Source organism: Muscardinus avellanarius, assembly GCF_963383645.1.
Source record: "Muscardinus avellanarius genome assembly, chromosome: 3".
Taxonomy (NCBI): domain Eukaryota; kingdom Metazoa; phylum Chordata; class Mammalia; order Rodentia; family Gliridae; genus Muscardinus; species Muscardinus avellanarius.
The window spans coordinates 113,751,341-113,762,405 of NC_137788.1; the positions used below are offsets into that span (position 1 = coordinate 113,751,341).

Sequence of the window (11,065 nt, forward strand, 5' to 3'; positions counted from 1 at the left end):
GGCTTGCCTTGGCCAACAGGCGGCTAGGGCGCCCTTGACGCGGAAGGCCCCCTGCAGGTCTGTGACAGCAAGGCGTACAAGAACAAGGAGCCCCATGAGTCGGTGGGCAGCAGCCCCCTCCGAGAGGCCAGCCCCATGCCTGGTGCTAAGGAAACGGGGCAGGGCAAAGATGCGGTAGAAGAGGAAGGCCCGGTGCAGCGGGAGAGCCCGGAGACCGCCCAGAGCAGGGCCGGCAGGACTGCTAGGAGGGGCGACGTGCCTGTTGCCGGTGAGTGTCTGGACGCGGCCGCCAGCCTAGGCCCTGCGTGGGCTCATGCCCCCACGCCTCAAGCAGGCGCATTCCCTCTGCGAGCCTGGGGCGGAACCGCATTTCCAGGCTGGACCTTTCACCCGTAGACCAGTAGCAACCATGCGACTTCCCTTGGAATCCAGGGTGTCCTGAAGTCCACGTGACACCGGCTGCTTAGCTCCCCGAGCCCCGGCGCTCGGAAGTCACGTGCCCCCTCTGCCTGCTCTTCCCCAAGGGGCTTGTCACACCTCACTCTGTGGTACTGTGGTTCCCGTCCTGGGTGCATCCTGACCCCGTCATACCCACACTCGCCTTCCTCCTAAGCAGCACCGACAGCGGGGAGCCTGCTCACCCAAGAAGAGATTCTCCCACCTCGGCTTCTGGATGGCCCGCCGCCTTGCTCCCCAGAAACTCCTCTGCTTCTCCCTCAACCTGGAGATGCACTGCACGTGCTTGGGAGCAGCCTGGCCGGGCCTGAGGCGCTCTCCTGCCCCAGCACACCCACCGGACTCCAGAACGGCGGGGAGGGCCCAGAGGCAGTGGGTGGCCCGGAGGCTTCCAGGCTGGTCTGGGGCGCAGCAGAAACTGAGGCGCTGCCTGGCGCTGTGCAGCCCCCAGGCTCCTTCCCACACCTCGAGTCCTCGAGGACCAAAGATACAAGGAGAAGGCAGGTGTCAGGGAGAACAGATCCTCAAGCAAGCTGGCTGCCCTCAGGCAGAGCTGGGGCCACAGCAGCGAGCAGGCCGTCCCCTGTCCAGGAGCCTTCATCAGAGACTTCTCCTGAAGCCCCCAGGGGGGCGCTGGCTAAAGACAGTGGGGTACAGGGCAAGGGTCCAGATGCTGAGCAGCAGCCAAAGGCCACAGAAGCTACAGTGTGCGCCAACAACAGCAAGGTCAGCTCCACCGGGGAGAAGGTCGTCCTGTGGACCAGGTGGGTAAAGGTGCAGCCGTGCATGGCGGGGGGCACACGCCCAGGAGGCTCCTCAGCCTGACCCCAGGATGTGCATTTCAGGGAAGCCGACCGGGTGATTCTCACCCTGTGCCAGGAGCGAGGCGCGCAGCCGCAGACCTTTAGCACCATCTCCCAGCAGCTGGGAAACAAGACCTCTGCTGAGGTAAGTGCCGCTGCGAAGGCCGGCTTTTCCTGCCAGAGCCTTAAGTGCCTGAGGAGCAAGGCCTGGCACGCTTGTTATCCCTATAGTTGGGAGGCGGAGGCAGGAGGATTGCAGGTCCACGGCCAGCCTGACCAACAAGATCCTCAGCAACTAAGTAAGAACAGTTTCAAAAGAAAAGATAAAATAGGGCCGGGTGTAGCTCAGAGGCATAATGCCCTGGGTTCAATCCCCAGTACCTCCCCACTGCCACAAAAGGCCTGGCAGGAGAACGGGTAGTCAACTAGAGGGAGGCACAAGGAGCTTATAAGTGTAGGACACCAAGGCCAGGCTTGGTGCCAAACAGACCAGTTCCAGCAGCTTAGCGAGACCCTGTTTCAAAATTAAAATGGCTGAGCTGGGTGTGGTGGTGCACCCTTGTAATCCCAGCATTTGGGAGACTGAGACAGGAGGATCGCACAGGTTTGAAGCCAGCCTCAGCTACTTATTGAGGGCCCTTTGCAACTCAGTGAGACCCTGTTTCAAAATAAAGAATAAAACACAGGGTTGGTGGTGGAGCTAAGAGGTAGAATGCCCCTGGGTTCCATCCCCAGTACTGCAGAAAAAGAGGCTAGGTTTATGGCTCTGAGGTAGATCTCCTCTGGACTCAATTCCCAGTACCCATCCCCTGAAAAGATACCAGTTTATTATTGTAAAGATTGACCTAAGGAAGGGCTTGGCTTATCAGGTTCTAGTTTGCTTTTTTTTTTTTTTTTTTAAATCTCTGAGGAGCACATGGCTTTTACAATCTCACTGCAGAGTAAGAAAGCTTTTTCACATTAGTAGCTGGTGCTTAGTAAAAGTTCCAGCACTGCTGGGCGTGGTGGCGCACACTTGTAATCCCCGCTCTTGGGAGGCTGAGACAGGAGGATGGTGCAGGTTCGAAGCCAGCCTCTGCTGGCTTAAGAGACCCTGTTTCCAAATAAAATATAAAATAGGCCGGGGAGTGTAGCCTGGAGGTAGAAGGCTCCTGGGTTCTATCCCCAGTACCACCAAAAAAAAAAAGTTCTAGCACTGCCGGGCGTGGCGGTGCACGCTTGTAATCCCAGCATTCAAGAGGCTGAGACCAAAGGATCGCAGTTTGCGGACAGTCTTAGCTACATAGTGAGACCCTGTTTCAAAATAAGAGCCAGGCGTGGTGGCGCACAATTGTAATCCTGCCCTTGGGAGGCAGAGACAGGAGGATCGTGCAGGTTTGAAGCCAGCCTTGCTGGATTAAGAGACCCTGTTTCAAAAAAAAAAAAAAAATAATAACAATAATTATAGGTCTGGGAGTGTAGCCGGAGGTAGAAGGGTTTCAGGAACCCCAGTACCATAAAAAAAAGGGGGGGCAGGGGTATAGCTCGGAGGTCAAATGCTCCTGGGTTCCATCCCCAAACCCGCAAAAGAAAAAAGTTGCAGCACTGCTGAGCGGAAAGAGTATGCCCAGCCTTTCTCCTCTGCCAGGTCTCTCACCGGTTCCGAGAGCTCATGCAGCTCTTCCACACGGCCTGCGAGGCCAGCTCTGAGGAGGACGACGACGGGACCAGCACTAGCAACACAGACCAGCTGTCTGACCACGGGGACCTGCTGTCCGAGGAGGAGCTGGATGAGTGAGGCTCGGGGCGGGTGCCATGCGCTCAGGACAAGGTCATGGGCCCTGCACCAGGGGCCCGCACTTCCTCGTACGGGCCGTGGGCTCTGTACACAGCACTGAAGAGCAGAGCTGGGGCCCAGGACGATGGAGGCTGGGGGTAACACACGCCTCCAAACAGATCCACTCTGCAGACAGCACCGAGCGGGAGCTTGACCTGCTGGACCCTCTGTCTTTGTGTCGCAATGCATATTTATTGTTCTGTGATCCATTCACAGTGTTCCTGTGTGTAAAATAAATGCTTGTTGTGACCCTGGTCCCAAGATCTGCTGGGGACGCCGGGCCCCGGCATCCAGCAGTGTTTATTTTAGACAACCCTCAACACCCACACTTCAGTCTGTGAGGCTGTCGCCCTCCCGGTAGCACTGGGCTAGGCTGCGGAGCTCCTGCAGCAGCTCCTCCGCGTCATCCTGCTCTACGCCGGCGTCCATGAAGCTGGCCCAGCGCCGCAGGTCGATCTTGGCCACCTCCTCAGCCAGGCTGCCCAGGGTCCGGTGCAGGGACGAAGAGGAGCACAGAGTCCCAAACACCGGGATGCTCTGCCCTGCTGCCGAGGGAGAGAAGCGCGAGACCCACTGGGTTCTATTCTGCCCGGGACGCAGACCCAGAGGGACGCCTGGGTGCACTCGGTGAATTGTGTGTGCTGTCCCTTAGTATCCCGGGACTCCTGAGCTCAGGACTTCTCAGGAGCCTTCGTGAATAAAGCAATGTTTACCTGTCAACTTAAGCGCTTTACTCCAGGGGGAGGCAGTATCACTACCCACGTACCTCTGCTCCTGCGGGGACTGTCCAGAAGCACACCCTGCTGGCTGAAGTTTTGGGAGAAGAAGTGGGGGTGCGGAGGGGCCACGGTGCAGGGAGTGAGCAGCAGATGGGAAGAGCTGCGGCAGAAGGCAGGCAGAGGTGAGAAGCAGGGTGGGAGGGAGGGGCCGGCAGGCGAGGGCGCCCCCCCCCCCCCACCTCAGGACCTACCTCAGGGCTCGTGGCTGCTGCTGCTCCAGGTACTGGGCCAGGACTTCCTCGCCAGTGGAGCACGCGTGCAGGGGGGAAGGCAGCGGTGTGCCAGGGGTGAGGCCGCTGCCAGAACAAAGCCCATACCACCTTTAACCTGTGGCAGCTTGAGCGAGAACTGAAAATTCTTACGTTCTTGAGCCGCCAGTTGAGTCAGGGTGGTCAGCCATTTTCTTTTTTTGGTGGTGCTGGGGATTGAACCCGGGGCATTCTACCTTTGGGGTACACTCCAACCCTATTTTATTTTTGAAACAGGGTCTCACTAGGATGATGAGTCTCACTTGCTATGGCTGTCCTCCAACCTGCGATCATGTCTCAGCCTCCCAAGAACTGCGATTACAGGTGTGCACCACCACGCCCAGCTTAATTTTTGTTTTGAAAAGGCCCACCCAGGCGGCTTTCTTTTAATTGGGGAGGAGGTGGGTGGGAGGAAGAATGTCACTAGGATGCCCAGATACTAGAGGGAGAGGGACACGGAAGGAGAACCTGCCGAGGGCCGGGGGACCAGCGGCCTCACCTGGTGTGCCAGGCTCGGTCTACTCCCCTGAGCACCGCTGACTGGGCGAAGCAACGCGTGGCCCAAGGGTTCCCGCACGCAGACAGCGCGGTCCAGGGGGTGGCACTTCCCAGCTGCAGCAGCGTGTCGGGGAGCGCCTGGCCTGGAACCAAGGGGAAGGGGATGATAGCTCCTGCTGCCACCACCTAAAGATCAGGAGGAGGTCGGTCACAGCGGGTTCCTCCAGCACCACCCGGCCCCGCGCAGCACCTCCTACCTTCTTCCCGGAGAAGCTCAGCACGTCAGCCAGGTGGACCATGGAGACCGGGCAGGAACGGAGGCGATACGGGGCAGTGAGGGTGTCCAAGGCCGTGGCCAGGATGGCGCTGCAGTGGAATGGCAGAGTGGCCTGGAAGGGACGCCAGAGGAGCCTTAGCCCTGGGGGACGGCAGAGGCCCGCAGAGTGGAGCGTGCGGCAGAGGCGACAGGATGGGGCAGGGGTGTGTGGCCCAAGACGGGTCACGCACAGGACTCGACTGTCATGAGCGCAAGCCAAGGGTTCAGGAACACGGCCATAGCACCCGCTAGTTCTCCATAGCACAGTTCTCCCCTTGGCGCACGCCTGTAACCCCAGTACTTGGGAGGCTGAGGAAGGAGGATCACAGGTTGGAGGACACCCAGCTTAGCGAGGCCATAAGCAACCTAAGCCCGTTTCAAAATAAAAAAAGCCAGGTGTGGTGGCGCACACTTGTCATCCCAGCATCTGGGAGGCTGAGACGGGAGGATCAAGGTTCATGGCCAGCCGCAGCTACTTAGGCCCTTGGCAACTCAGTAAGCCCCTGTTTCAAAATAATCAAAAATAGGGCCGGGGATGTAGCTTGGAAGTAGAATGCCTCTGGATTCCATCCCCAGTACAGCCAAAAAATAAAAAGAATAAAAAAATTAAAAAAAAAAAAAAAAAAAACCAAAAGGGCTAGGGGTGTATCACAGGTAGAATGCCCCTGGGTTCCACTCCCATATATAAAAAAGAAAGCAGCCTCTAACAGATGAAGATGACTTGGGGGTACAGGCGGTGCCCTCTGGCCAGCTGTGGTTAGAAGCACTGGCCCTTACATCGTAGTTCAGGTGTGGGAAGCTGACGGGTGGCTCGGGGCGCAGGCCCAGGCTCCCGCCCAAGGATAAGGGGCAGACAAGAGAGCTGTAGGCAGTCAGGTGCACCAGGCCGAATGCGGTGTTCAGCAGGCGATAGATGTTTTTCTGGGGGTCCTGGTGAAAGAGAAGACGGTAGTTTACATCAAGCAGCTTTCTCAGCGGGATTCCCTCCGGCTTGACTTTTTTTTTCCCTTCAAGTTCCACTCACCCGAAGATTGTAGGGCCCAGGGAGCAGACCCCAGGTGATTATTCCCCGCCCAGAATACTCGTCTCGGAGCAACTCTGCAGCCTTGGCACCGACCCCAGAGAAGCCATCGTGCAGGTCACATAGGATCTGGAAACCCTGGGAGACAGAAGGACGGCGGTAGAGAGGGCAGGAGAAAAGCCACTGCCCTGCTCTCCCACCCCACCACACAGTACCTGCAGGTAGTCACATTCCTCCACGTAGAAGTGCAGCCTGTCCTCCAGCTCTTCCAGGTACCTGGGTTCCTTCAGGACAGTCTCCCCCTGGCCAAAAGCCTCCAACCGGCCTGTTTCCCTGCCGCAAGAGAGTATGATCCAAGACTTAGTGCCTCCTGCCACCCAAACGCCTGGATCTCTTCACCTGGGGGAAGGGGGCCTCCAGGGCCTTCTCTCCAGCAGGGCTCAGGACCTAAGCTTCCTGCCTGCCAGCCTCCAGGGCCCCCATACCCATCATGGTTGTACTTCTGAATCATACAGATGCTCCGGGGATGCAGGTACACTCTGAGGAAGTCTGACCAGACTCTGACGCCACCCTCGGTGGTGACAAGTGGTTTTGGAGTTGTAGCAGTGGTGACTGGAGGTGGACCTGCGGAAAAAGCAGAAGAGACAGCCCTTGCTCCACATTCCTGTTCTGCCTGGTCCCCACCCACACCGCAGAAGTCTCACCTTTGCCGTTAGGGATGGACTGGATCCTCCAGACACCATCGCTACTCTGCACTCCCTGCAGGGGTGAGAAAAAAAACACACTTAGTTTGGAGACAAAAAGGGTGAGTTATCTTTCCTAAGTTTGTTAGCCATATCCTACAGCCTTCTCTGTTTAGGTTGTCACAGTCCTTAGAAAAAAGGTATTTTCCCATCAGGCATGGTGGCCCACGCTTGTAATTCCAGCATTTGGGAGGCTGAGACAGGAGGATCAAGCTTCTTGGACAGCCTCAGCTACTTAGGCCCTTTGCAACTCAGTGAGACTCTGCTTCAAAATAAAGAATAAAAAATAGGACTGGGGGGGGGGTGTAGCCCGGAGGTAGAATGCCCCTGGGTTCCATCCCTAGTACCGAAGGAAAAAAAAATCTAAAAAATAGGGCTAGGGGTGTCGCTCTCAGGTAGAATACTTCTGGGTTTCATCCCCAGCACCCCCCAAAAAAGTATTTTCCCCAAAAATATCATCTGGAGGCATTTAAGGTGATTAAGTCTTTTTTTTTTTTAATATACTGGATATGAGTATTCTACTTCTGAGCTATACCCCTTGTCCATACACACACACACACACACACACATATATTTTTGCTGAGGCCGGCTGTGAACCTGCGATCCTCCTGTCTTAGCCTCCCAAGTACAGGGATTACAAGCATGCACCACCACACGCCCAGCTCCTTTTAAAGTTTTGAAACAGAATCTTCCTACGTTGCTGGAGGGAGTCTCGCTCAGTTGCTGAAGCTGGCCAGTACTGGGATTATAGACATATGCCACTGCTCCCAGCTAAGATTTTCCTTTCTCTACCCCAGGGGAGGCATTCTGGTTGCAGTCTGGGGTGCAGAGGTCCAGGGCGGAGGCCCTCACCTCTGCACTCGGCAGGTCCTGGAGATAAGGGTTCTTTGGGTAGGCTTCCTCTTTGTGTGTGGTGAGCTTCCCCTTCCTGAAAGAGATGGAAGGCTGATGGAAGAAACCGTCACTGCGATGAGATCTCCAGCTTTCTGTGCACACACACATTCCCTGCCTCTCTATACATCAGATACGCACCATGCTATTGCAGTATCTAGCTGTCTGTCTGGGTACAGTCCACCTTCCTCCTTTAGGGAACTCAGACTGCCTGTATTGAGATAATAGACAATGCCAGGTCAAAGCCTCGGACGACCTCTCCCTCCCAGGGTCTAATCTTCCCCTGTTCACCTGGCAAGTGCTGGCACCCTGCCTCCAGCCCTTGGCTCTTCCAAACTTTCTTGGATATAATGGGGCGGGGGGACTGTGATTTGGGAGAATACAGATTGCGTCCCGTTGTTCTTGGCTTGGTCATTAACTGTGGGGCCGGGACAGGAACGCGGCCCTTCAACACCTGGCTGTCTCCCAGGGCGAGCAGCCTATTTCAGAGGCTCTGGAACAGGATGAAGTTTTGCCTCCCTCCGCTGATTAGCAGGAAGGGCTGGCGCCTCATCTCCGGTCTTTCCGCCTAGTGTGGTTGGCGGCTATGGAAGCGGACAGACGCTGCACTCCCCGCGCAAAGGAATCACTTGGGCCGTGGCTGACCCCGCCACCGCCTCACCCTTCAGATCCATGAGGATGAGCCGCGGCGTGTAGGTCTCCTGGCCGTGCAGCGTCTGGCCCGTCCGGTACAGGACGTCAGGGCACAGCTCTCCCGGCGACTCCAGCGCGGCATCCTGGAGGAAGTGCGGGAGGAGGCGCTGAGGACTGGCGAGCGGCGCAGGCCGCACGCCCGGCCTGTCCACCCCGAGGGGCCCCACTCGGGCAGCCGCCGGACCTCACCTGCTGGTTCCACCAGTGCGCACCCACGAAACCCGCGAAGTGACCCAACTGCAGCGTGAGCACCTCCCGGGCCCCGCCCGCCATACCGCGCCGCCGTGCTAGGCCGCACCACCCGGCCGGGCCGCTCGCCGCCGATTGGCTGCCGAGGCCTGTGGGTGGGGCCTCAGGCTCTGCGCCCTATTGGTCCACAAAAACACCCTTTCCCTATGGCTAAACGGCTCGTTGGGCTCCAAGGACACGGCCCATCATTGCCCCACCTCTTCCTCGGCGCGGACCAATCGTGCTCCCCTGCGTTGCCAAGGAGCGGGGCCAGGCCGGGGTATCGGCGCGGGGCGGGGCGGAGCGCGGGGGCGCCGGCTCTGTGCTGGGCGCGTCCTCTGCGGCCGGCGCTGCTGGAGCTTCTCACCCCCCTCTGGGAGACTCTGGCTGCCTCTCTCCCAGGTATCTCAGCTAGCTGATAGCGTCCCAGACAAAAAAACCTAGCCAGAAAAGTAGAAGCGCCATAACGCCTCGCCAGTGCCCTCTCCCAGTCACAGCCTTTCTGACCTAACAGCAATCATCAACCTATCATCTGTATTACCTTATGCAATCGGAGTAGGTATTTTTCTTTTTTTCTGGTACCGGGGGTTGATCCCAGGGATCCTCAACTTCCGAGCTACTCCCCCAGCTCTATTTTATTTTATTTAGATACTGGGGATTGAACCCAGGGGCATTCTACCTCTGAGCTAACCCCAAGTGCTTTTTTTTTTTTTTTATGGTGGTACTGGGGGTTGAACCCAGGGACTTTTCTACCTCAGGACTACACTCCCAGACCTATATTTTATTTAGAAACAGGATCTCACTAAGTTGCTGAGAGCCTCAATCAGTAGCTGAGGCTGGCTTCGAACCTGTGCGATCCTCCTGTCTTAGCCTCCCAAGTACTGGAATTATAGGATTGCACCACTATGCTCAGCTGAGTATGTTTTTTCCCTCAATATCATTTGTGAAATTTATCCCCCCCACTTTTTTTTTTTCAGCGGGCCTGGGGATGGAACCCAGGGGCATTTGACCTCTGAGCTACGTGCACCCCCTGCCCTATTTTTTATTCTTAATTTTGAAAAAAGGTCTCACTAAATTGCAGAGGGCTTAAGTAGCTGAGGCTGTGTGTGAACCACCATCCTCCGGTCTCAGCCTCCCGAATGCTGGGATTACAAGTATGTGCCACCATGATTGGCTTCAATGATTTCTTCTGAGAAAAAAAGAGAAGCCATTCTACTGATAATAGACTAAAATTGTTTCCAATATTTGCTTTTAGGTGCTACAAGAAATATTGATTGGTTGCTTGATTGATACTGGGGATTGAACCTGGGGATGCTCTACCACCAAGCTACATCCCCAGCCCTATTTTATTTTTACTTTGAAACCGGGTCTTAACTTGCTAAGATTAGTATTGAACCTGTGACCCTTCAGTCTCAGCCTCCAAAGTACTTGGATTACAGGTATGTGCCAGCATGTTTGATTTACACATCAGCACTCTTTTTGTGGTACTGAGGATTGAGCCCAGGGACATTCTACCTTTGAGCAGCACCCTCAGTTCTACTTTATTTTTATTTTGAAACAGGGTCTCTAGGTTGATGCGAGTCTCACTACTTGCTGAGGCTGTCATTGAACCTGTGATCCTCCTGTTTCGGCCTCCCAGATACTGAGATTACAGGCATGCATTGCCACCATTCCCAGTTTATAACATTCTTATGAGCTGGGCGTGGTGGTGCAGGCTTGTAATCCCAGCATTTGGGAGGCTGAGACCTGGAGGATCGTGGTTCGCGGACAGCCTCAGCTACTTAGTGAGGCCCTCTGCAACTCAGTGAGACCCAGTTTCAAAATAAAGAATAAAAAATAGGGCAGGGGATGTAGCTCGGAGGTCAAATGCCCCTGAGTTCCATCCCCAACCTCCCCCCCCACAAAAAAAATATAACATTCTTATGCACATATTTCTAGTACTGTTAGTTGTCTGGGGTCTGGTTGGGTATGTATTTGGTAAATGCCACAAAATGATTTCTAAAATTCTTTACAGTGCTACCAGCAATGCAGCAAATTTCAGTTCCATACACTTGCCAATGTTTGAAAATTTTGTTAATTTTCCAATTATTTCATTTATATTTTAGAATCAGCTTGTCAAGTGTCATGTAATTTAAAAGCCAGGCACAAGTGGTACTTGCCTGTAATCCCAGTACTTCCAGGCCAGCCTCAGCAATTTAGTAAGACCGTGTTTCAAAATATAAAAAACAGCTGGGGGTATAGCTTAGGGGTAGAGAGCCCCTGGGTTCAATCTCCAGTACCAAAAAGTGGGACCCCCAAGTGACAGTTTAGAGCATACACACGCCCTCTCCCTTTAAGCACACATACTGCTAAATTGTTTGCTTTTATGAATCAATTTCCTTGCTTACTAAAATAAACCAATGCTTGTACCTTTGCCATGCCCTGTAATTTCTTCCATGTCCTAAGAACTTTCAGGGCTGAGTTGAGTCCTCTTCCCCCTTCTGACCCTTTTTGGGGGTCAGACATTCAGACCCCCAAAAAGCCAATGCCAGAGAAATTCAACTCGGTCAATATGAAGGCTCTTTCCTTATAAA

The 11,065-nt window shown here is 55.1% G+C and overlaps 2 protein-coding genes across 8 annotated transcripts in view; one reads left to right on the top strand and one right to left on the bottom strand.

The window, feature by feature from the left end:
* The window catches only part of LOC308259806 (GON-4-like protein), a gene marked incomplete at both ends in the record, with an annotated part of 62,436 nt that extends 59,400 nt beyond the window's left edge, over positions 1 to 3,036 (top strand). Inside the window, 4 exons of one of the 3 annotated variants that reach the window (XM_080691072.1) lie at positions 58 to 268; positions 617 to 1,220; positions 1,302 to 1,404; positions 2,887 to 3,036. In XM_080691072.1, the coding sequence (XP_080547198.1) occupies positions 58 to 268; positions 617 to 1,220; positions 1,302 to 1,404; positions 2,887 to 3,036 (1,068 nt within the window). Of the gene's footprint in view, positions 1 to 57; positions 275 to 613; positions 1,221 to 1,301; positions 1,405 to 2,886 lie in introns of all 3 variants that reach the window. The other 2 variants (XM_080691073.1, XM_080691074.1) reach the window with 2 other exon arrangements.
* Positions 3,037 to 3,405: 369 nt separating this feature from the next.
* On the bottom strand, positions 3,406 to 8,537 carry MSTO1 (misato mitochondrial distribution and morphology regulator 1; the record flags this gene model as incomplete). Of its 5 annotated transcripts, none has more annotated exons than XM_080693222.1 (14): positions 3,406 to 3,617; positions 3,875 to 3,954; positions 4,046 to 4,150; positions 4,602 to 4,786; positions 4,858 to 4,989; positions 5,694 to 5,846; positions 5,941 to 6,075; positions 6,153 to 6,270; positions 6,423 to 6,561; positions 6,642 to 6,696; positions 7,533 to 7,608; positions 7,713 to 7,782; positions 8,233 to 8,347; positions 8,454 to 8,537. In XM_080693222.1, the coding sequence occupies 14 exons, from the start codon at positions 8,535 to 8,537 to the stop codon at positions 3,406 to 3,408; spliced, it is 1,659 nt and encodes a 552-aa protein (XP_080549348.1). The 5 variants fall into 5 exon arrangements, with proteins under 5 accessions (XP_080549348.1, XP_080549347.1, XP_080549346.1 ...); XM_080693221.1 differs by having other exon boundaries at positions 3,406 to 3,620; XM_080693220.1 differs by having other exon boundaries at positions 3,842 to 3,954.
* Between the last annotated feature and the right edge of the window lie 2,528 nt (positions 8,538 to 11,065).